The sequence below is a fragment of the Mandrillus leucophaeus genome, unplaced genomic scaffold, assembly GCF_000951045.1.
Source record: "Mandrillus leucophaeus isolate KB7577 unplaced genomic scaffold, Mleu.le_1.0 Scaffold1443, whole genome shotgun sequence".
NCBI classification, from domain to species: domain Eukaryota; kingdom Metazoa; phylum Chordata; class Mammalia; order Primates; family Cercopithecidae; genus Mandrillus; species Mandrillus leucophaeus.
Window position 1 is genome coordinate 206933 of NW_012101414.1, and position 24984 is coordinate 231916.

General features: G+C 37.8%; 1 protein-coding gene across 3 annotated transcripts in view; it reads right to left on the bottom strand.

The window, feature by feature from the left end:
• Positions 1-303: 303 nt before the first annotated feature.
• Positions 304-24984, bottom strand: part of MS4A4A (membrane-spanning 4-domains, subfamily A, member 4A) — a 28608-nt gene continuing 3927 nt past the window's right edge. For 2 of the 3 annotated variants that reach the window (XM_011974344.1, XM_011974345.1), the window contains 6 exons: positions 16597-16756; positions 11688-11816; positions 8619-8675; positions 6623-6781; positions 3118-3219; positions 304-1213 (listed from right to left, as the gene is read on the bottom strand). In XM_011974344.1, coding sequence (XP_011829734.1) covers positions 1142-1213; positions 3118-3219; positions 6623-6781; positions 8619-8675; positions 11688-11816; positions 16597-16740 — 663 coding nt within the window. In that variant the 5' untranslated portion in view covers positions 16741-16756 and the 3' untranslated portion in view covers positions 304-1141. The remainder of the gene's footprint in view (positions 1214-3117; positions 3220-6622; positions 6782-8618; positions 8676-11687; positions 11817-16596; positions 16757-24984) is intronic. The other variant, XM_011974346.1, reaches the window with a different exon arrangement.

The window sequence follows — 24984 nt, forward strand, 5'->3', positions numbered from 1 at the left end:
CCTGGTTTTTCTACCTTTGTTATACCAAGTATCATATCATACGATACCAAGTATCATAGGTCTATAGGACAGACAATATTATTACTACTTTCCTGAAAAGAAATATGAAGCACAGAGAAATTTTGTGGCATGTTCATAGCTACATAGGTAGTAAACAACAAAGATGGGATAGCAAGATAAAAACCCTGTGTTGTCTGATTAGAAAGCCCACATTATTTAGCACCACACTGTATTTTTGACATCAACACTTAGTCTCTTTCCACCATTTTGCATCTGAAAAGGAAGGTAGGTAGCACATGAAAGTATTGCTTCTCATTTTATTTATTTTTGCTCTGCAATAAAAACAAATGTATTTAACAAATATCATATGTTGCACATTTCCATATATGGCATAGGATACAAATTTGATTAAGATATAATTCTGCCCAGTAGAAGGTGGGAGAAGGGAAAGGAAGAAGAAGAAATAGAAAATATAAGTTGAATCTGATGCTTAATGTGATTTTTACTCCATGTATATTTTTACTCAAATGATAGCTTGTGCACGTGCAAGGATGGACTGTGCTATTTCAAAGTACTTTCTATGGGGGAAGAACAGAAGGAGAGGAAAAAGGGAGGGGGAGATGGCCACGTGTCTCCACTTCCGAAGGAAAAGGCCCTTTGGTCCCCATAGGTGGGAGAAGAAAAAAGTTAAATAAATGGGAGGAATATTATACAGGGGAGCAGAAGTATGTGTTTTGCATGGAGGCCTCATTTTAGCAATACCTTTTTTGCTTTTCTGCTTCCAGATCTTATTTGCCAATTTAATGCCTTATTTAATGCCTATAAAGTTCTTACGATGAATGAAAAACTTTCAAGTACTGTTGCCTCATTAAATGCATTATTTATTAATTTAACGTCTAGTACTCTCGACAAAGAGCCAGTGAAATGAGTTTTTGAGTTCCAGGGGAAAAATGAGAACATAATTTTGAATTTATTATCTCTCTATATATACACACACAGTTCATAATTGGATTACATATAATAATGATATCAATATGTCTCTCAGTATCGAAGTTGGATTCTGGTAATTTCTTATGTGAGGTTCTTGTGTTACAGTCAGCATAGATTTCTGGAGCATTTGTCTGTTGATCTTTCGGTGGCCTCAAACTTCATTAAGTGGTGTGAGAGGTGCTGCTTCTGCCATGTGAGAATTTGATGGCAGAATTAACACAACCTGTGAAACAATCAGAATGCCATAGGTGAGTCACCCAAATAACCTCAGAGTGCCCCTTTCCTGCCCACATAAAGTCATCATCATCAGAGTTTACTCTTTCTTCTCTGATTCATTCTCAAGATCAAGCATGTGGGGCTTCTCAGTCATTCTTTAGATCAGGCCTGATTTAGGAGACAACATTCAGTGGTAGCTCTTGACCCGAGCTGCTGATGACCACTGCCCTGGTCTTGCGAGTAAATCAGTCTTACATGTGGATGACAGTGCACAATACATTGGGTAAACCAAGGTGTCATGAAAACTATGAGGCTGTTCTTCCAAACGAGGTTGTTCATGCTGATGGCATCAACATACCCAAATCATGATTTGCTGGTTATAAATAACGCATTGCAAAAACCACACTGGCCCAGAATAGCAGGGATCATCGCGAAACTCAGAAAAGTTCTGGTTGTTCTTCCACAAACTCATTGTCACATAGTGTTGGTGAAAGAACCAGGAAGAGATAGAGACCTAGCTATCATAGGCCCCAAAACCACTGCTTTTCTGAATTCACACCAGAAGATTAGGAAACGACATTCCGCAGCTCCTATGCTAAGAGCCGAAGGGAGCACAGGCTTAAATACTCTGACATGAAAGTTACTAAAGGGTTTGCTTCCATGTCCAAATGTTTCACCCAGTAAAAATAAAAAGCTTTGGTCAATGAAATTATAAAATCATTGGTAATAGCTGAGAATCTCTCACTTCTCAGGTTTTACAATGCAAAACCCACTATTAGAGTTAATGTGCTATAGTCAATCTCTCTTCAGTGAGGAAGGGCTGTAGAGGAGTGGGATGTGGTGTTGCCTGGGAATCTCAAAAGAAGACAAAGAGGTACAAGATGATGGAGAAGGGCACCAGAAGAACCATCTCATCAAACTATGATCATGTATGATTATTTTATTATTTGGTTGTCGGTTTTGTCTGCCTGTGGGCCTTTGTGTAATGAAGCTAATGAGTAGCTGTTGGGGTTTTACTATCCATTTCCTCATTCTGGCACCCTCAACCCTTGGAGGATATCCCTCCCCATTCTTCCTAGAGCTTCTTTCTTGGTCTCTTCTTTCCTTCCATTCCCTACTTTCCTCTCTCCGTGTGACATTCTTTGGGTTTAGCTGCCAGGAGCAGCATCAGCTGCAGGTCTCAGGGTAAGAGAGTGGGTAGGTGGGCACAGACTGATAGAGAAGTCTGAGATCAAGATATTTCATGGAAATATTCCAGGAAAAATTGTTGTAATAGGATAATGGAATAAAATAAAATATTTTTTGGGGTCCTCTTCATTGTGAAATATCCTCATATCTGGATTCAGAGGTTATGCACTTTGAGGTAGACAGAAAGGGGAAAAGAGCTTTTATGTAGCTATTGTGTTAGGCAGAGTTCTAAGGTGGCACTCACTGACCCCTTGTGATTCCCTTCTCTCGAGTGTGGATGGAACCTGTGTATAGGATGAGATACAAGTCCTGTGTGTAGGTACTAACTACTTAACTTTCAATTTATCAAAAAAGGCATTATTCTGAATGGACCTTACCCGTTTGTGTGAACCCTTTATGAGAGGATTAAAGCATTAGTAGCCTGCTGGTTTCAAAGATAAAATACATTGTCATGAGTTCTCCAACTGAGAGGAAATGAATTCCACCACATTAGCGTGGAAGAGAATCAGAAGCTTCAGGCAAGGCCACAGCCCCAGCCAACTTCCTGATGACAGCCTTGTAAGATCCTGAGTCTAGGACCTACTTCAGCTGGGCTCAGACTCTTGAACCATGGAAACTGAGAGATAATGAATGTGTTCTGTGTTAAGACTCTAAGTTTGTGTAAGTGATTACACAGCAATAGAAAACTAATACAGAAATCTTCAAATGAAGGCCAATACTCACCCCACCAGGGGTACAACAGATCGCTTTACATCCAAAGGCAGAGAGGGACACAGCAATGCAGAATTCCAGCACACTTAAGAGGAGCACCATGCCATCCATACCCTAGGAGAAAACTCATAACAAAAGAATGTGATAAATGGAGATGACAAGTGGAAACATTTACCAGGAACCACAATGTCATCAGAGAAAAAGCACTGGTTGGGAGTCAGGAGACCTGCCTCCTAGTGGCAGCCATTCCCTTGACCAATTCTTGATCTGCTGAAGTAACTTCTCACTTTTTTCACTGATAAAATAATCACAGACGTTTATTCCCTGGTTCAGTACCTCCCAGTGCTATTGTGGGCATGGAAGATGAAAGTGCTTTAAAAAGTTAGGAAGGTAGTATAAAGATAATTGTCATCTTATCCTATTGAGTACTAGAAACTCATATCATTGACAGAATATTATGATTCCATATCTTAGTGATTGTAAGCAGAGTAATGGTCCCCCAGGGAAGTCTGCATCCTTGTCCTCCTAATCCTTCGCTTCTGGGGATTAGAATGCAGACCTCCCTCGGGGACCATTGTTCTTTTTGCGTAAGAAAAAGCATTAAATTTCCAGATGAAATTAAGGTTGCTTATTAGTTGATATAAGATAATTTTCCTGGATCATTCAGGTGGGTTCAGCATAATGACAGAATCCTTATAAGTGGAAGCAAGAGGCAGAATAGAGTTCAAGAGACATTTGAAGATGCTGCAATGCTTGATTTGAAGGTAGAGGACAGGATGACAAACCAAGCAACATAGGCAGTCTACAGAAGCCAGAAACGGCAATAAAACTTATTGTCACCTAAGCCTTCAGAAAGGAGTACGCCTTTGCCAACACTTTGATTTTAGCCTAGTGAGACCCACTTTGAACTTCTGACCTCCAGAAATATAAGATAACCAAACTGTGTTGTCTTAAGACACTAAATTTGTAGTAATTTGTTACAGTAACAGTAAGAAGCTAATACAACAGTGAATATCAAGTAGGTCAGTCTTTAATCCATCTCTTCAGAGCACTGACTTTAGGTCTAGTCTTCAGCCAAGAAACATGGTCAAAATTCGGAGAACATTTGGCAGTGCACTCATTTCTATTCATTTTACCCTGGATTGATGCAGGGATTATCTGGTTTAAATATTCTCTCTTTTTCTCTCCATGGTTAGGGATAGTCCCTCTGTTGTGGAAGAGCCAATAGACCAAGAGCTCAGGATATGAGTGATGCAGACTTAAGGAGACCTTGAGAATATTTGCATTCACTGCTTTTTTATTTTCTTGTGCCTTCAACAGCTCTAGTGGCCTCTGTGTTTCCAACATTGCTGTAGGCACAGAAGAGAGCAGCAAACTAAACAGACAGTTCCCCTGTCTTCAAGGATTTTACCATCTAGAAGGGTAGACTAGAAGATGGCAAGCTTTCCATAAAGGCCAGATAATGTACATTGTAGGTTTTGCAGACCATAAAGTCTCTGTCACACATATTCAAACCTGATGTTATAACACAAAAGCATCACTACACAACATGTAAACAAATGGGCTTCATTATATTTCAATTAAACTTTATTTATGAAACTTTATTTACAAAAACAGGTACAGGGCTGGGCCTCCATAAAAAGTAGCATGTATATAGACCTGTGGACTGATTGTGCAGGTGCCCAGGCAAGAATAGAACCATTGCTTCAAATCCCAGGAAGCCCTTATGGAAGTCCTCTGCTATAAAAACAGGCATAAAAGTGTTCACACAATTAACAGGAATTCATCATGGACTCTGGGAAATGTAATTGAGATGAACGCAGAACCAGTTACGTAATTTAGAGTCTCTTGATTAAAAATTTTTTTTAAAAAATCAAGATAGCAACAGCAGAGCATTAGATCAAGCACAGGGCTCTTTGAACCATGAAGTCCTGAGTAACTGCGCGGGTCCCATGCCCAAGAAATCAGCCCTGTCGAGTTGGCCAATTCCAGATTTTGTCTCTATCATTGTGTCCTCAAAATCTACCAATGAAGCGACCTTCATAAACTAAAAGTAAGGTTCTTCTTCAGGATAACAATAGCAAATAATAGGGGAATTAGAGACAAGAAGTTGTAGAATCTAATCTTTTTGCCAATTTCTAACTGAATGACCTTGAAAGAATTTGTCAAATTCTCTATAGAAGCTTTTTCTTATTGTGACCGAGTGGCAAGACGTAAAATTGCTTACTACAAAAAGCATTAGAAATCTCAGGGGAAGTAAATTAGTTTAGCAAAGACACCTCAAGGGGTTATTTTGGCGTGATTATATAGCCCACAAAACTATGTAGAATTAGCTAGGAATGAAGTCAACAGAATGCGATTGATTCTGCCTAGTAAGGAAGAATGCTGGGTTTCCATGTTTACATAAGGGAAGGACACAGTAAGGAAGAGAACTAAGCAGCAAGGCGAAAGGCTGAAAGTTCATATAGAGGGAAAGTAATAAAAAATTTGCGGGTGTTGAAAAATGACCAATAGGCTTTCTCTTTTTTGTGAGACGGAGTCTTGCTCTGTTGCCCAGGCTGGAGTGCAATGGGTCCATCTCGGCTCACTGCAACCTCCGCCTCCCAGGTTCAAGCAATTCTCCTGCCTCAGCCCCCCGAGTAGCTGGGATCACAGGACATGCCACCATGCCTGGCTAGTTTTTGTATTTTTAGTAGATATGAGACTTCATCATGTTAGCCAGGCTGGTCTTGAACTCCCGGATCAGGTGATCCGCCCACCTCAGCTTCCCAAAGTGTTGGAATTACAGGCGTGAGCCACGGCGCCTGGTCAGGCTTTTTAATAATAAAGATTTAATTGTGCGTTTTAGTCTGCTGTGATGTGCTGGAAGAACTCTTCCTCCCCACAATTACCCAATGGCCCAAAATATCAAGAAGTTTTACTACCTACAAAATACTGTGTAGGTGGCATTTTCAGAATAAAGCAATTAGGATAGCATTAAGAAAAGAAAAAATGGTACAAAAAAGTAGTAAAATTCAGAATGAAGATTAAGCATTTATCAGGAGCTAGATGTTGAGGATAAAAGTGGTTAACCTTGCAAGAACATCCAAAGATATTGGAAAGGATACTGAGTTACTTGAAACTTGTAAAATACTGTTCAAGACAATTTTACTTCATTATTAGAGAACAGGAACTGACATCTGGGCCCCAGTTTCAGAGGAGATAACAGTACATACTGCATCAATGTTTTAAAATTGAACAGAAAAATTTATACAAAATACCCAGCACAGTAACTATTAATGAGTAGGTGTTCTATAACTATAAGCTTTCTTCCCATTTTGCCTCATCACATATAGAAGAGTAGAGACAGAGATGAGACACGTACCTAAATCCTAAATGAAAGATTATTTTATTTCTTAATCACTCCAACTTCCCAGTCATTCAGCAATTAGGGATTATTAATTATTGTTGTTGCCAGAGCCTGCACTCCCCAAACTTGCTTCTATGATAATATCCCCTGAAAAGAGGTAGCACCAACCATTAAGATGGACACAGTCCCGTGACAGTTATTTGGGTTGCTATAGTAGTTACAGTAACGGTGATAAAATGAATAAATCGCCAAGCTAATTGTGTTGATTAAGATTGCTGATACAGCCAGTACAGAGCTGGTGATATTCATTCCCAGGCTACCTCGGACCTAGAAAGGAATGAAAATCAATTAAACAATCCAACAACATCCTCAAATATATCTCCATGAATCACTTTATACCTACCGTTTCTTTCTTACTGCCATCTATCTTTATCTTGATTATTTCAATAGTCTTCTAACTTATCTTGTGGTTTCAACTCTAATCTCTTGCCAAAACACAAACATGATCTCATTATCCCCTAGCTTAAATTCTTCAGATGATTCCTGTGGGCACATAAGATAATCTCCAAATCTGTTTAGCAGGGTTTTCAATGTCCTTCACACTTTAGCTGGACAGCCCTGTCTGTGTCCTTCCCTGCCATTCCTTGCTTCTGAAGCCTGATTTCTTATCATTTTTCTTTCTTTTTTTTTTTCTTTTTTTCTTTTCTTTTTTTTTTTTTTTTTTGCTCTGTCACCCAGGCTGGAGTGCAGTGGTGCAATCTCGGCTCACTGCAAGCTCCACCTCCTGAGTTCATGCCATTCTCCTGCCTCAGCCTCCCGAGTAGCTGGGACTACAGGCGCCCACCACCACACTCGGCTAATTTTTTGTATTTTTAGTAGAAACGGGGTTTCACCGTGTCAGCCAGGGTCTCGATCTCCCGACCTCGTGATCCACCCACTTTGGCCTCCCAAAGTGCTGGGATTACAGGCCTGAGCCACTGCGCCCGGCTTCTTATCATTTTTCTAAATGCTGCTTGTTTGTCATGCCTCTATACCTTTTGTATATTCTCTCTCTCAGCAGTATATTCTTTTCTGTACATTCTCTTCTCATGGATAAAGGTAAGGAGACTTTTAATAAGAACTAAAATTGCTGACTGGGCGCAGTGGCTCATGCTTGTAATCCCAGATTTTGGGAGGCCGAGTGGAGGTGGATAACCTGAGGTCAGGAGTTTGAGACCAGTCTGAGCAACGTGGAGAAACCCTGTCTCTACTAAAAACACAAAAATTAGCCGGGCGTGGTGGCGCATGCCTGTGATCCCAGCTACTCGGGAGGCTGAGGCAGGAGAATCACTTGAACCTGGGAGGCGGAGGTTGTGGTGAGCTAAGGTGGCGCCATTGCACTCCAGCCTGGGTAATAAGAGCGAAACTCTGTCTCAAAAAACCAAAAAACAAACAAGAAAAGAAAAGAAAAAGAAAAAATAACTCAACTTGCACAGCAAAGTGTGAGGAGTATGTGTCATGTGGCTGCAGCTGGAGGGGACACCAGGGAGTTGGGTTAGGCCAGATTTGAAAATCACATATTGATCATGTTCCAGAATTTGATATTTATCTTTTGAACAAAGAAAACTCGAATATGGACTTTAACAAGAAAAAAACATTTATTGAGATATGGACTTTCGCATTGTATTGGCTTTATGAAAGGCATCTTGCTTGGCATGAGAGTTACATTTTAAATTTGCTTCTTGTGTAGTAACCTTATTGTGAATTTCTTTTATTGAAAATTCAAAATCCTTTTTGGATACAGTTGGAATCTACATTATAATCAATGGGTCAGTAAATATTACGCCACACCGATGCTTGGTGTCACTGTCACGGGCTGACTCCTGCCGCAGGGTGTTGCTGGAGTGGTCCTGCTTGATATTTCTTCTCAATAATTCTCTATATATTCGAAAAGATTCCTTTGCAAGGGTAAGATTCCCTACCTTGCCAAAATATCCAGTCCTATGTCAGTAATTAGCCTTACTGCAATTTTTGAAAGGCAGATTTTAGTAGGTAAAATGCACAATTGCTCCTGAGTTTTTACAAACAAAGAAACAAAATCTATTTTACACCCTGGCAGAATACGTTTTTTATTAATCCTTCCTTTTTTTTGATACCAAAAAAAAAAAAAGAAAATATTACTCACCAGGCCTTTTGTAGTTCTAATTCCTGCTGCAATTGACAAGGATCCTGAAATAATAAACTAAAAATGAGAGAAAGAATGAAGATAAAAAACTTTAAACCAGTATTGGGAGTCATAACTTACTAAACTTAATTCTAAATTAGATAGATATGTTAATCAGACCAATTATCTTAGACAAAATCACAAAGGTTTGCACATTATTTTCCCTTTTCCCAGAAAGAACAGAGAAATTATACCAGATAAAACCATGGGAGAATTTATCAAGGTTTTCAAATAACATCTAACTGAAATGATATTAAAAAACTGTTTGAGGGCACTAAGAGATAAAGTTTCCAAACTTCTGACACAAAGTAGTTCTTACACGGTACCAAAATTGATAATGATATTTAAACAAAAAATACACTAAAATTATTCTCATTTAGAGTATTTTTAAAGTTATAAGTAAAATACTAGCAAAAAATGTAAATTTCCAATTAGATGTTGACTAGAACATACTGGTTCATTTGATTCCATCAACAAGGCAATTTTTTTTAGCTAAAATAGCTAGTCAAGTTGGTTAGACTCTCTGCCTTATAGTATTCAATTGCTGGAATTTTTTATTTGCTTTTCAAATTTGATTTCAGATGATTCAAAAATTATATCATAATATAAAAAATATTGAACTAATAAAAAGCTCAATAAATTTATTTAACTAACTTCCAAATACCCAGACATACCGATGATTCATATTATCTAAATCACCACTGGAATGAAAACGCTAGAGGGAATTACCCATCATATGATGTAAAATACATCATGAACATTTGGGATATTCCTTCAGCTCTAGAAACATTTTTTAACATTGAAATATTCTAATTTATACAATTAATGAATTTAAGAAAAAATTACATGCTAATTGCTATTCACGTTTACAGTGTTGATAGGACAGGAGATTTAATACAATTCGATATTAGTAACTGCAACATTACTGGTAAAATATGAAGAATTATAATTTCTGTAACATGATAGAAATCTGGCTTGGTCTAAGGGTCTTTAATTATGTTTAATGAAAAAAAAGTAGGACCATTTCATTAAAGTCAAAATCAAGATAAAGATGCTGACTATTATGTAATACTATTCTGGATATATTTACCAAAATAATTATATAAGAAAAATAGTTGGAACAAATGGTTAAAACTATTCTTATTTAAGTATGAACAATATATATTGCAAACATTCAAGAATATGAACTAAAAATTACCATAAACTACTTTAAAAATTCAATAAGGCACCTTGGAAAAACATTATATACAGAAATTATATATACACATTAGGAGTGTGTATGTATGTCTGTGTATTTGAAGATAGGATTGAATAAGAGGACTTCATTTACCACAGGAAGAAATATGTACACACTATCTCAGAGGAGAAAACGAGGAATGTGAAACATACAGGAACAGAACTGAAGAGGCCAAAAATAAGAGGAACTTGTGACTGGTTCTTGCTATTGGTACTTATACTGTATAAAAGATTAGAAGGAGGCACTTTACAGACAAGGTATGGAAAAAAAGGTTGAAAGAATAATGGAAAGTAGCTGCAGAAAAGATTTCACCAATTAAGTAAAGGCTCATCTCATGGAACCACCTACAAGAGTCTGAGTGATGTCTCAGTGGACAAATGGCTCCTGCAGTTCCTGGTAATCTACTGAACATATGTGGAAGGCTTGCACCACGTAAGCTGGTTTTTAATGTGATCTTGAAAAGGAAATGGAAATCAAAGCAGAAAACTAAGTGGTCAGATGTATGCAATTCTGAAAATACACTGACCCTATTTGAATCTTCATTCCTGTACCAAACAGTTGTGATCTTGGGTTAGTTACTGAACCTCTCTTCATCCATAAAATGATGATAATGAAAAATCAGAAGTTTGTGGTGATTGTTTGAAATGAAACTGCACATATAAAGCACTTAGTAAAGTATCCACATGATAGTAAGAGTTTAATAAGAGCTGTTATTGGCATTAGTATTTTTGGATATGTGAAGTATTGTGCAACTTTCTAAAAGTAAAGCACAGCTTTACTGTTCTTCCAATCTTGTACTTCTGCTGTAAACAGGCGAAGGGGAGCAAAGAGCAAGCTCTACTATAAAACTCTAAACTATTTCATTCTTAGTTTTAGAAATAAATGGAAACCTGCAATGCTAGAATAGATTCCCTGATTCTAACGTAAACCCAACTTATACATTTTATTTTTCTCTTATCAGTGGATAAAACTTGGTATTTTATTCTCAATTTTACTTTCAATTTGCATTAAAACTATCTTCTGTTTTCTCTTGGGAAAAGTTTTTAAATTTAATAATAGTTATAATTAATTTAATATTAATTATAATAATTATAGTTATTTTTATTGAATTTATGAAATAAAATATATCAAATAACATTTTCATTTTCTAAGGTAACAATTTCCTGAGTTTCGATAGTCAATAGACTAGATATGAGAAACTGCTTGTGTACCAGCCATATCTCCTCTTCCTCCTTGCTAAGCAAACCATTGTTTTGTTCAGTTTCTCATGAGCTAAAGGTAGGGTTGACTCCTCCCAGCTACAGAGGTAAATCTTGATTAGTCCAAGCCAATAATGGCAAGTTCATTGTCCTTACTGACAGCTGATTTGGGAATATGTATATAAAATATTTACCAAAAGTTGGATGTGTCAGCCATCTCCCCTCTGATATGGTCGGCTAGCAATCCTTGATGAAATCCTTGCACCACTGAATGAAGCAATCCTAGAAATGACAAGCCACTAATCTTGTTGTGAACTAATCAGTGCTTTCAATGTTTAAGCCATTCTGGTTTGGGTCTTTGGCAATGTGCTGCTGTGGTATATCTAACGGATATATGTAAATATTTAATCTACCTAGATTTAATATAATACTATCAGTAGTACTTTAAATATGAGAAAATTGAGTAAGAAATGGTTAGATACCACTCTCAGATTTGCAGAATTACAAGATACAGTTAGAATAGGATTCCAAAGATCAGGGTATTGACAACTGCTTTATGTTATCTTCAATTATATCAAAAGATACTCTACTCACCATCACTGACCCCCAAATTGTGTACCCGATATACACGGAAATAGGGTAATGTCCATAAGCACTAAATGCAACACACATCATTGTTATTCCCATGCTAAGGCTCATCAGGGCAATCAGAATCTGCACAACCTAGAAATGATGAAGAAAGTAAAAACTGATTATCCACCACAGAAATAGTGCTTCTGCCACCCCCTTTCCACTCACTAAACTATCCTTAGTCTCCTTCATTTGATATAGTCATATGACCTTAGTATTCTCTTATCACTCTTTTTTCACATAAATAACCATGAATATTTTCTTACCAATATTACCTCTCGGGATGTCTATCGTTGCCAATAATTTCAAGGTTAAGAGGAGTATGCCAGAACCAGCCCAGAGTTGCTTTTCTGATACCTACGATGTTACTTCTACCACAGCTATTTCTCTCTTTTTATCATGAGCTCAGAGAAGTGGCCTAGGAATTAGAAAGCAATTGTTGTAGCAAGGAGAAGTAACCTGAAGAAAGGAGAGTATATACAGGGGAAGAAAAAAAGAAGGGCAAATATGATATTTTCTTGAAGTCTGGAGTATGAGGACATGAGTATGAGTACCCAGGGATCTAAACATAGCAGAGTAAGAGTACCATTATCCCATGGCATTCCAAAGGATCAAAAATATTACAACAACTTAACAAAATTTATGGGATGTAGTGAAAGCAATGCTTAGAAGAAGATTTATAACATTGAATGAATATATTAAAAAATGATCTAAAATCAATCTCCTGAGAGTCTACCTTAAGAAACTAGAAAAAGAAGAGCAAATTAAACTCCAAATAAGCAGTAGAAAAACTATAATAGAAATTAGAGCAGAAATCATAAAATTGAAAACAGGACATGAGTAGACAAAATCGATACAATCCAAAGCAGTTTTTAAAAATATATGTATGTATAAACAAAATAAAAACATCTCTAGCCAGGCTAAGAAAAAGAGAGAGGACAAAAATTACTAACATAAATGAAAGAAGGAACATCACTACAGTTCCCATAGAAATTAAAAGGATAATAAAATAATGTTATGAACAATTCTACGCCCACAGTTTGATAGCCTTGATAAAATGGATAACCCTTAAAGACAATTTGTCAGAACTCACACAAGAAGAAGGAGACACTCTGATTATGTCTATAATTATTAAATGAATTGAATCAATAATTAATAAATTTCCAAAACAGAAAGCATCAGACCTAGAAGGGCTCAGTGGTGAATTCTACCAGACACTTAAGAAATAAATTATACCAATTATTTACAGAAAATAGAAACAGAGGAAATACTCCTTAACTAATTCTATGAAGCTAGCACTACCATCTACCAAAAAACCATGCAAAAACATTACAAGAAAACTACAGACCAACGTCTTTGATGAACAAATATGCAAAAATCCTCAACAAAATATTTGCAAACTAAATCTAACAATGCATTAAAAAAATTGTGTAGCATCACCACTTGGGATTTATCCCAGGTATGCAAGTCTGACTATACATTGAAAAACCGATTAATGTATTCATCACATCAACAGGCTAAAGAAGAGAAATCACATGATTGTATTAACAGATGCAGAAAAAATATTGAACGAAATCCAATGCCTGTTTATTATAAAAACGCTTGAAAAAGCTATCAATAGAGGAGAACTTCTTCAGGTTGATAAAGAATATTTATAAAAACCTACAGCGAACTTCATACTTAATGGAGAAACTCAAAGTTTTCTCACGAAGATCAAAAACAAGGCAGGGATGAGCCCTGTCACTACTCCTTTTAACATTGTACTGGAAGTCATAACAGAAACAGTAAGACACAAAAAGGAAATAAAGATATATAGATTGGTCAGGGAAAAATAAAACTGCTTTGTTCCCAAACGACATGATGTCTGTGTAGAAAATCTGAAAGAATCAACCAAAAATTCTGGGAACTAACAAATGATTATATTAGGTTTATAGTATACAAGATTAATACATAAGAGACAATTACTTTCTTATGTACTTATAATCAATAAGTGAAATTTGAAATTAAAAACATAATGCCATTTAAATTAGCACCTCTAAAAATTAAATATTTAGGTATTGGTATATGGTATTTGTTAGGTATAAATCTAACAAAATATGTACAAACTCTATAAGAAACTACAAACTTTGATAAAATAATTAACTAAGTAAATGGAGAGATATTCCATGTCTATGGATAGGAAGACTCAACATTGTCAAAATGTTAGTTCTTCCCAACTTGATCAGTAGATTTAATGCAATCTCCATTAAAACCCTAGCAAGTTATTTTGTATATATTGACAAACTGACCCTAAAATTTATAAGGAATGGCAAAAAAGCTTAGAACAGCAAACACAATCTTGAAGAAGAAGAAGAAGAAGGAGTTTTAAGACTAACACTACCCAATTTTAGGACATACTATAAATCAGGGCTGTGTGGTATTAGCAAAGAAATGACAAATAGATCAATGTAATAGAGTAGAAAGCCTAGAGATAGCCACACAAATATAGTCAAGTGATCTTTGGTAATGAGCTAAAGTAATACAATGAAAAAAAAAGATAGTCTTTTAAAAAAATAGTACTTAAAACTTGATATCCATAAGTAAAAATAGAACTTAAACACATACCTTTTATCTTTTATAAAAATTAACTCAAAATGAATCACAGACATAAATATTAAACTAAAAACTATAAAACTCCTAACAGAACATAGGCCCAAATCTAGATAACCTTGGGTTTGGTGATGAATTTGTCAATACAATACCAAAGGCACAAACCATGAAATACAGAATAAATCATCTTAATTTTCTTAAAATTAAAAAATTCTGCTCTGCAGAAGACATTGTCAAGAGATTAAAAGACAAACCAGACTGGGAGAAGATATTTGCAAGAGTCGTATCTGACAAAGGATCGTTATCCAAAATATATAACAAACTTAGAACTTAACAATAAGAACATAAACATCCTCGTTTAAAAATGTGCCAAAGAATTTAACAAGACACCTTATGAAAGAAGATATAGAGATGGTAAAGAGACATGTGAAAAGATGGTCCACATCTTATGTCACAAGGGAAATGCAAATTAAAATGATAATGAGAGTCCACTAGCACCTGTTAGAATGGTAAAAATTCAGAACACTGACACTACCAACTGCTGGAGATTATGTAGAACAGCAGGAACTCATTGAGTGTTGATTGAAATATTCAAAATGACAAAGCCACATGGAAGACAGTATGGCAGTTTCTTACAAAACTAAACATACTATTACCTACAATATGGTAATCATACTGACCCAAATGAGTTGAAAACTTACATCCACACATAACCTGCCACACAGATATTTATAGCAACGTTACTCCTAATAGCCAAAGTTTGGAAGCCATCAAGATGTCCTTTGTAGGTGAATGCATAAACAAACTGTGGTACCTCTAGACAATGAAATATTATTCAGTACTAAAAGTAAATGAACTATCAAGTCATAAGAAAACATGGAGGAAATTTAAATGCATGTTTTTAGGTGAAGGAATGCAACCTCAAACAAACAAACAAAAAAAAACACCTATTGTACAATTCCAACTGTTTGACTTTCTGGAAAAGGCAAACTATGAAGACAATAAAAGATTAGTGGTTGCCAGGGATTGGTGGGATACTGTGTGATACTATAAAGGTAGATTCATGTCGCTATACCTTTGTTAAAACCCATAGAACACACAACACAGAGAATGAACCCCAGTGTGATTTGTGTACTTTTAGTAATGATGTGTCAAGGTAGTTCATCAGTTGGTACAAAGGTTACACTCTGGTGGGAGGCTGATAATTAAAAAGCTATGCATGTGTGGGGGCAAGGGGCATATGAGATATACCTGTACTTTGCTCTCAATTTTTCTTTAAGCCTAAAACTTCTCTAAAACGTACAGTATATTTTTAAATAATTATTCATACATTAAAAAATAAACCCACTTTGGGAGGCCGAGGCGGGCAGATCATGAGGTCAGGAGTTCGAGACCAGCCTGACCAACATAGTGAAACTCCGTCTCTACTAAAAATACAAAAATTAGCTGCGCGTGGTGGCTCATGCCTGTAATCCCTAACTACTCAGGAGGCTGAGGCAGGAGACTTGCTTGAACCTGGAAGACGGAGTTTGCAGTGAGCCGAGATTGTACCACTGCACTCCAGCCTGGGTGACAGAGCGAGACTCCATCTCAAAACGTAAAAATAAATAAATAAATAGATAAACCCAGTGTGTGCCAATATAAATAACATATTTTATGAGAAATAGCTATATTTCCCCCTATACCCTCCAAAAAATGAATAATGTGAAAAAAGGATCCAAAATATCCACAGTGACATTTTCCCATTTGAAACTTGGGCTAGCGATAAACCTATGTTTAATGTCCTTTCACCTGCCCTATTCTGTCATTCTTTTAATCCTTCATTTCTTTTAGGCATGCTCATCTGAGACTCCAGATAGAAATGCTCAGAGAATAGATTTTTCATCCTCTGAGCAGGGGGCTAAGAAAAGGTGCTGGAAAGAAATAGTAGCAATATGCATCTGTCAGCTATTCAGGAAGGCCTATAAAGGGGACGTCAGCTAGTAGTGCATAGGTGGCCTTTTATTTTGCTGCTCTTCCATGCTGAGTTTAAATACAATTATCATGGATGACCCACAACCCTAGAATAGATCTGAAGTCAATATATTTCAAATATAACTCAACTGGAAGCACGTTGTGATAGAATACTATATAGTTTTTCAGATGAAGAGCGTGAAAAGTAAATACTGATGTTGCAAGGGTTGGCTGTTATATTATGAGGTTAGTGGGACAGTGTATTTGGCATTAGGTCTTATGAAATATGAGTTTACAACACCATTGGTCTTCCCCTAGATTTGCAACTTACCCCAAGGACTTTGGGTTCCCCCTTCAAGAACTTCTCTTGCAATCCTTTCCACAGATGTGAATGTACAACAGCCATGTTTCCCAGCTGGGGCACACCAGGGCCAGCCCCTGGCATGGCCTGTTCCATTCCTTGCATGGTTGTCATGGCAGCAGAAAAGGTGCTACAATAAGAAATGTAATTTAGTATGATGTCCTGGAAATGACAAAGGAGGACATGACACTTTGGGGCAGGTTCCTCCCGAAGGACAAAATCTGGTCTACATTCCCTTCCCATATCATAATAGCTGTTAGAGCCGGGGAAGTGGAATAGGCAACACATTAAGGGTGGGGCAGGGGGAGAAACTAAATGTCATATGATATCAAGATGCTAGAAAGTCCAGCAGAGAGGGACATGTTGACAGAAGCGAGGTAAGCCTGTTGGACCTCTAAAATTAGAGAAATGTATTTAAGTTCCATTCCAAGTCTTCTCAGATTTTATTTCTATCCCTCTTACTGCCTAGTCCCTTGATTACAGCCACTTCCCCACGAAGGATTACTTTTTTTTTTTTTTTTGAGATGAAGTATTGCTCTATTGCCAGGCTGGAATGCAGTGGCACGATCTCGTCACACTTCAACCTTTGCCTCCTGTGTTCAAATGATTCTCTTGCCTCAGCCTCCTGAGTAGCTGTTACTACAGGCACACGCCACCATGCACAACTAATTTTTGTATTTTTAGTAGAGACAGGGTTTCCCCATGTTGGCCAGGATGGTCTCGATCTCCTCCCCTTGTGATCCGCCCACCTTGGCCTCCCAAAGTGCTGGGATTACAGGCGTGAGCCACTGTGCCTGGCCAAAGGATTACCTTTATAATAGTAATAAACTACACAAACTCATCTGCCTTCCAATTTATTGTATAGTATTGTATAGTACCTCCTTTTCTAATCAGAGCACAGTTAAATTCACAGGGCTGAAAAATCTTCCCATGTTCATCCTTGCTGAGTGTGACTTATGTAATCTTGCATTTTGTCCCACAAACTCTGGAATTTGGTAATGAACCTAATGGCTCTGAGTCATATTCTTGGCACCACAAATCTAAATCTCTTGTCCTATTACATTGCTTTAAATCCTAACTTGCTGGTACATAGCAAGGACCCATCAAATCATTTTTTGAGAATCTAAGCACAAACATATCATTCTTATACTTCTTTCTGTCCTCCATGTAATAACTCCAACCAAGTCATGTCGAGATAGGCTAAAGCCACATGGAAATTTTTATCTATGTATTTGAATTCATATTCAGGTGTTTCATGATCCACTTCCATACATTTTTAGGAAAATGAAGCTTGCTAATATCCTTCAAGTAATAGTTAATTTTGATATCATTTATGCTTCATTGAACCCCTAAAAAAGTCTCAAGTTTGGAGATGTGTGCCCTTTTATTGGTAACATAAATGAAAAAAAAATTGTTGTACTCCAAATTTACTATGTTGAGAAAAACATTAAGATTTCTCTGAAAAAATTATCATCTTGTATTTATTTTTAATACATCAAAGGAAATAAATTATAAGCTATCTAACAATAAAACTGATTAAAGTCAGAAGAAGGGGGGTGAATTTCAGAGAAAGATAGAGGAGAAACGTTAAAATGAAAAGATTAATCATTTAGAACATGAATTTAACTTTAGTAATGTATATACTTAAAATTATGGAAAATAGTAAAATTAAAAGTACAAAATTACAAATTATAAATTACAAATTACAAATTATAAAATAAGTTAAGTATTTCTTTTAAAAAAGAAAGACAAATATAATAAATAAGAAATATATAATGTAAATATGACTGAAGTAGTTAAGATAACGAATTAAACATAAGATGTAACCAAAAAGTCAATGTTCTTACTCTTATCACTTTTAGAAAAGTTCCGAAAACAATTTGGACAAACAGAATTAGAACTCCACTTTTTTATGAAAGTGTGAAACAACTAACATTTCTATAAATCAGGTGAAATGAGTGTTAAAAACAAAGATTACATAAGGATACACTTGGAGTGAAGTGTAGCGAGAGTATGAAAGAAACAAGACACCATGGCCACAGATTTCAAAGACGAGAGGCCCCCCGAGGTATACAACATAAATTACTGGTTTACAATCCTGGGAATTAAATACATCAGTTGATAACTATCACTTCCCTGGAAAAGTATAGTTCTGAGAATCATCAAAGTCTGTAGTAAAGGAGAAATCCCACCAAAAAGCCACATATTTAGAAAGCAATCAGTCTCTGAATAAGTCCTACATTGGAGTCCATAAAGAAGGAAGTAGATATCCTTGATACAAGCCTCCAAGAAGTCCCACAGATTAGGAGCACCTGTTTATATATCAAATATAGAATATGTAAAGAGTACAGATAACTTATTTAAATGAAAATTAAATCACAAAAATGAAGTCAAAGATAAAGCACATAAGAGTGACAGGACATATTTGGAACATAATCTCAAATAAATTTCAAATATAAAATAGTGTTGACAGAAAACAATTGGTCAATGTGTTAAATAACAAGGAATAGCTGAAAATAGAATTAGTCAACTGGAAGAAAAATTTGAAGAAATCACCAAGAATTCTGTAGAGAAACAAGAAAATGGTCGTAATAGAAGAGAGGTTAAAAGATTAGAAGTGTAGAATTAAAAGGTCTAGAATATGTCTGATTAGAATTCTAAAGAAGGTCACCAAGAAGGCCAACTAGAAGTTCCTAACCCTCATCATCATCAATACACACACAAACATACACACACACACTCCCCAAAACAATGAATAAACAACTGCATTCCAACCAAAATAATTAAAGAAGAGCACTTGAAAACACCAAAGGAGTAGCAGAAATCTTGTAGATCATAGAAACCCAGGATGGCTGCATGAAGAAGGAGATAAAACAACTTTCTTCCACCACCTTTCCCCCAGTTAGGACCAGCTCTGAGTCAGGAGGGCCTTCTTCCTGCAGGGAAAAGGTAACTGAGAGGACCTCAGCAGCTCCCATCAACACCATGGACACCTGTAATCTTACTACTGGAGAAACTTAGAGTCTTCACAGGTTCTGAGTTCAGCTGATGGAGCTACCTGAAGTCCACATGTCTGTCCTATTCCAGAGGTGGCACTGACACTGTGCCCTGGCCTCCATGGCCTGAACTGCTACTGTACTGCCCCTTCTTGGAAGTGAATCACTGCTAGAGTGCATTCTGCTTCAGAAATGAGTAGCCATTTGCACCCCTCCATCTCTGAGGCTTAACCACCACTATACCACACACACCTGGTAGCCATACCTAAGCCAAACTGCTGCTGTCCACTCTCTACCTGCCGAGGTCAGGCTGCCATGGAACTGCTCCGTGCCCCCATCTTAGTCGCTGGTGCACTCTGCCCCTCCAAACTCAAGCTGAAACTGTGACCCACTCTCTGAGGACACATAGCTTTGATTGAGCTGTGTCACCCAACAATCCAGGCAAAATAACTGCAGTGCCCCACCTCCCTGGAACTGACTGATTCCCTGGAGTCCAAGCTTCTGAGAAACCCTGGCTCTCCAGGGGGTCATTTCTGTACTGCTTCAAAAAACCCAAGGACGAAGCCACAGACAGGCCTAGTCATTCCTGAGGCCTTGCTGCTGCTACATCCAGCCTTACACAGCCTGAGATATTGCCATGCCCTACCATCTCAGGGTCTAGAGTTACCACTATGTGGCACTCCATCCCCCAGGGTTGGAGTTGCTGCATTGTCCTATTGGCTCTGGAACCAAAATTTCAGCTGTAACCTGCTCCCCAGAGCTCAAGCCTCCAGAGCACCCCTCTTGCCCTGGAGCCATGCTGGTGTTGTACACTGACCCCAGAATCAGTAACTGTTCCATCCCTGCCCCATGGGCTTGAGTTGCTGAGGTATGCCTCAGAGTCACAGCCTCATCTTTGTGGGTAATCTGCATCCACCCATGCCTCGGTGAGTGAACCTCTGCCACAGGAGTTTTGCAAGACCCTGAGCCTAGGACCCCAGCTCCACAGCCACTATTATAGTGCAAAAAGTACAAGCTGTCAACCTCGATGGCAACCATGTGGTGTTAACCATGTGGTGTTACAGGCTCACAGACTGCAAGGGCTGTAGGGGCATGGCTTTCTCCACCTAGGATCAAAGGATGTCACAAACAGCTATGGGAGTGGAGTCACTTCAAAGAGCCACCATCAGGGCAATGCTGAGTGGAAATATGGGGTCAGAGCCAAGACAGAGAGTCACAGTTAGGGATATGCCTGGTGGAGCCATGGGAGTGAGGCTACCTTTGAGATCTCAGAACTATAGGACCACTAGCATGCAACTCCAACCTAACAGAGCTGAAGTACGGACTGAGCCCAGCAAAGATATGCAAGCAGGGCTGTTTGAGGGCCCCAGTCAGCATTCCCAGGATTCAGGACATGGAGTCAAAGGAAATTATTCTCCAGATTTAAAACTTAAGGCTGTCTTCTCTGTTGGGTTTTGGGCTCACTTGAAACCAGTTGTGCCTTTTTCTTGCCTAGTTCTTTCTTTTGAACTGAGAGAGTCTATTCTGTACCTGTCCCACCATTATATTTTGAAGACAAATCACTTGATTTCACAGACTCACAGCTGGAAACATTTGCCTCCCGATAAATCATACCTTGAGTCTCATCCATATCTGCTTCTGATGTGACTCTGGACTTAGGACTTTAGAGTCAATGCTGGAATGGGTAAAGACTTTGAGGCTATTGAGACAGAATTATTGCATTTTGTATGTGAGAAGAACATGAGTTTTGGAGGGCTGTGGATGAAATGGTATGGTTTCAATGTCCCCTCTAAAACTCATGTGACAACTTAATTGCCATTGTAACAGTATTAAGAGGTGGAACCTTCCAGAGGTAATTCAAGAGGTAATTACATCGGGACACCCCTACCTGCATGAATGGATGAATGTTATCATCATTGGAGAGGGTTAGTTATCACAGGAGTGGACTCCTGATAAAAGAATAAATTTGGCCCCATCTCTCTCTCTGCTTTGTACACTCACTTCCACCTTCCTTCATGGGATTACCCTCACCAGAGGTTTGCACCATGCATGCCCTTAGACTTCCCAGCCTCTAGAGCTATAAGCGAAATAAAATTTTATAGTAAATTACCCAGTCTTCAATGGTCTTTTACAGCAGTAGAAAACAAAGATACCAAAAATTTAGTTTTGTGGGAGGACAGTACAAGTCTAGAGTTCTTGTTTCAATAAACATTGTTACTGTCACCATAAAATAGTCAATTTATATAACTATGAGACGTTTTATGTAAGCCTAATGATGACTGCAAGGCAAAGAACTACAGCAGATACACAGATACACAATTTTGAATGTTAAAGAATTCATAACTTTGCACTTCATAAAATTACCAAATCACAAAGGTAGACAAGAGAGCAAGAAAGAAACAAAGGTCTACAAAAAAAACCTCCCCCAAATAATAAAATGGCACTAGTAAATCCTTATCTATTAATACTAACCTTAAATATAAATGAATTAAATTCTTTGAACAAAAGTCATTGAGTGGCTGGAAAATTTTTAAAAAATAACATCTAACTAGATGCTGTAAGAGACTCACTTTAGCATTAAGAAGAAACATAAGCTGAAAGTTAAGGGATGGACTATTCCATGCAAATAGTACCCTAAAGAGAATAATTATCTATACTTAGGTCATGTAAAATAAACTTCAAGTAAAAAACTGTCAAAAGAGGCAAAGAAGGTCATCATTTCGTGATTGACTGAGCATAGAGGGTGGGTGATAGAAGTCATTAATAACAAACTACCAGACTTTTTTGAGACAGGGTCTCACTCTGTTGCCCAGGCTGGAGTACACAGGCACTATCACGGCTCACTGCAGCCTCGAACTCAGCCACCCGAGTAGCTGGGATTACAGGCATGTGCCACCACACCCAGCTAATTTTTGTATTTTTTGTAGAGATGGGGTTTCTCCATGTTACCCAGGCTGGTCTCAAACTCCAGGGCTCAAGTGATCTTCCTGTCTCAGCCTCCTATAGTGCTTGGATTACAGGAGTGAGCCACTGTGCCCAAACTTAAACTTCCAGATTTTTAACACAGACAATGTAGTTAATTGCTGAGCCTTCCACCAAGAAAGGACACTTGCAGTCCCATAGCCCTTTTAGGATTCCTGTTACGTTTAGCTCCTGCCACTCTTGATTAGGGGCTACTTGTAGGGTTCTGAAATAATTTCCACATACTTTTCCTGTGCCACCTTACTTTTTTGAAAGAGAAATTTTAAGGAAGGCTGAATATCTTCTATTTAGGTCTTCTAACGTTTGAAATAAATATTACCTCTTCTCCCTTCTGGGACAGTTGGTAAATTGTCAATTTGTGGGCTTTATTAGAATGACTTTAAATTAAGCCCAGAGGGGGACAATTCTCCGATGTTTAACAAAATTTGAGAGTACAAATTAGATTTAAGACCAAAAATAAGGCCTGCTATTTTATTTTACCCCTTTGCTCCATATCTAAATTTTGTGTTCTGCTCAGAGGATGCTAAAGTGTGCATATAGGTCTGAATGTAGCTACTCCACAGCATGTAAATGTAACCCACCTCATAAACTCCATTATCATTCGAACAGAGACTGCAAGAGGAAGAGGAGAGCCTCTTGGCCCACCTCTGCATAGTCTTGTATCTAACTTATTCCATGAGAGCAAAAAAAAAGAAGACAATCCTGACTCTTCTGACCAATCTTTGAGACAAACTGCGAAAGAGAGGAAGTGTCAACATCTGACAACACAGTACCATGAATAACATGCTCTCTCCAATTATATAGACCCCTCTTATCTGCTTTTCCACTTCCCCCAAGACAGGAGCAGGTTGGAGCAGGGTCATGACAGGAATAAAGTCCCTGTCTAGCATGCCTTTGAGTGGCAGGAAGTGTTAAAGGAAGTTTATGTTTCATACTTCAAGCCAGAAACGAGTAAGTGATAGTAGGAATATCAATAATAACAGTTAATATGTACTTAGCATTTATTAAGTGACATGCACTGGTTTAAATGTTTTATATGTGTTATTTCATCATTAAATTCCCCTGAGAGATATACTCTATTATTCACAGGGCAGAATTACAAAAACACAAGATTAAGTAACTTGAGTAAACAGTGGCAGGGCCAAAATTTAAATCCAGGTGCTGTAATTCCAGAACTCTTTTGCTTTAAGGGGATCCACTACACTAGTCTGGTGAATAGAAGATCTCTTTTGTTTGCACAAAAACTTGTACAATTAATTTTCTTAGCAGCATTATCTATAATTGCTAAAAGGAGGAAACCACCCAATTTGGAATAAGTTAAGTACAAGACTATGTAGAGGTGGGCTAAGAGGCCCTCCTCTTCCTCTTGCAGTCTCTGTTCCAATGATAATGGAATTTGGGAGGTGGGTTACATATATATGCTATGGAGTAGTTATATTCAGACCTATATATACACTTTAGCGCTCCCTGGACAGAACACAAAATTTAGATTTGGAGCATATGGCTAAAATAAAATAGGTCTTGTTTTGGGTCTTACATTTAATCCACATCCTTAGATTTTTGTTACACTTAGGGGAATTGTCCTTCTCTGGGCTTAATTTAAAGTCATTCTAATAAAGCCCAGAAATTGACAATTTACCTACTTGTTCCAGAACGGAGAAGAGGTAACTTTTATTTCAAACCTTAGAGGACTTAAATAGAAGACATCCAGTCTTCCTCAAAATTTCTCTTTCAAAAAAGTAAGGTGGCGCAAGGAACAGTACGTGGAGATTATTTCAGAGCCCTGCAAGTAGTCCCTAATCAAGAGTGGCAAGAGCTAAAGGGAACAGGAACCCTAATGCTATGGGAGTGCAAGTGTCCTTTCTTGGTGGAAGGCCCAGCAATTAACTACACTATCCATGTTAAAAATCTGGAAGTTTAAAGTCGGGCATTGTGACTCACTCCTGTAATCCCAGCACTATGGGAGGCCAAAGTGGGAGGATTGTTGGAGCCCAGGAGTTTGAGATCAGACTGGGGAACATGGTGAAACCCCATCTCTACACAAAATACAAAAATTAGCTGGGTGTGGTGGTGGGCGCCTGTAATCCCAGCTACTCAGGAGGCTAAGGTCGAGGCTGGAGTAAGCCACAATGGCGCCAGTGTACTCCAGCCTGGGCAACACAGTGAGACCCTGTCTCAAAAATATCTGGTAGTTTGTCATTAGTTCTTCTGCTGCCTACCCTCTATGTTCAATCAATCTCATCTTAATCCTACACAACCATTTTTCAACTCTGTGTATTTCTCTCATCTTCTCAAGGCAAGCCATTATCCTATTTTCATCAGAAGTATTCGTCATAGCCTCTGAATGTTCCCTGTGTCCATTTGTGGCTTTGGATATTCA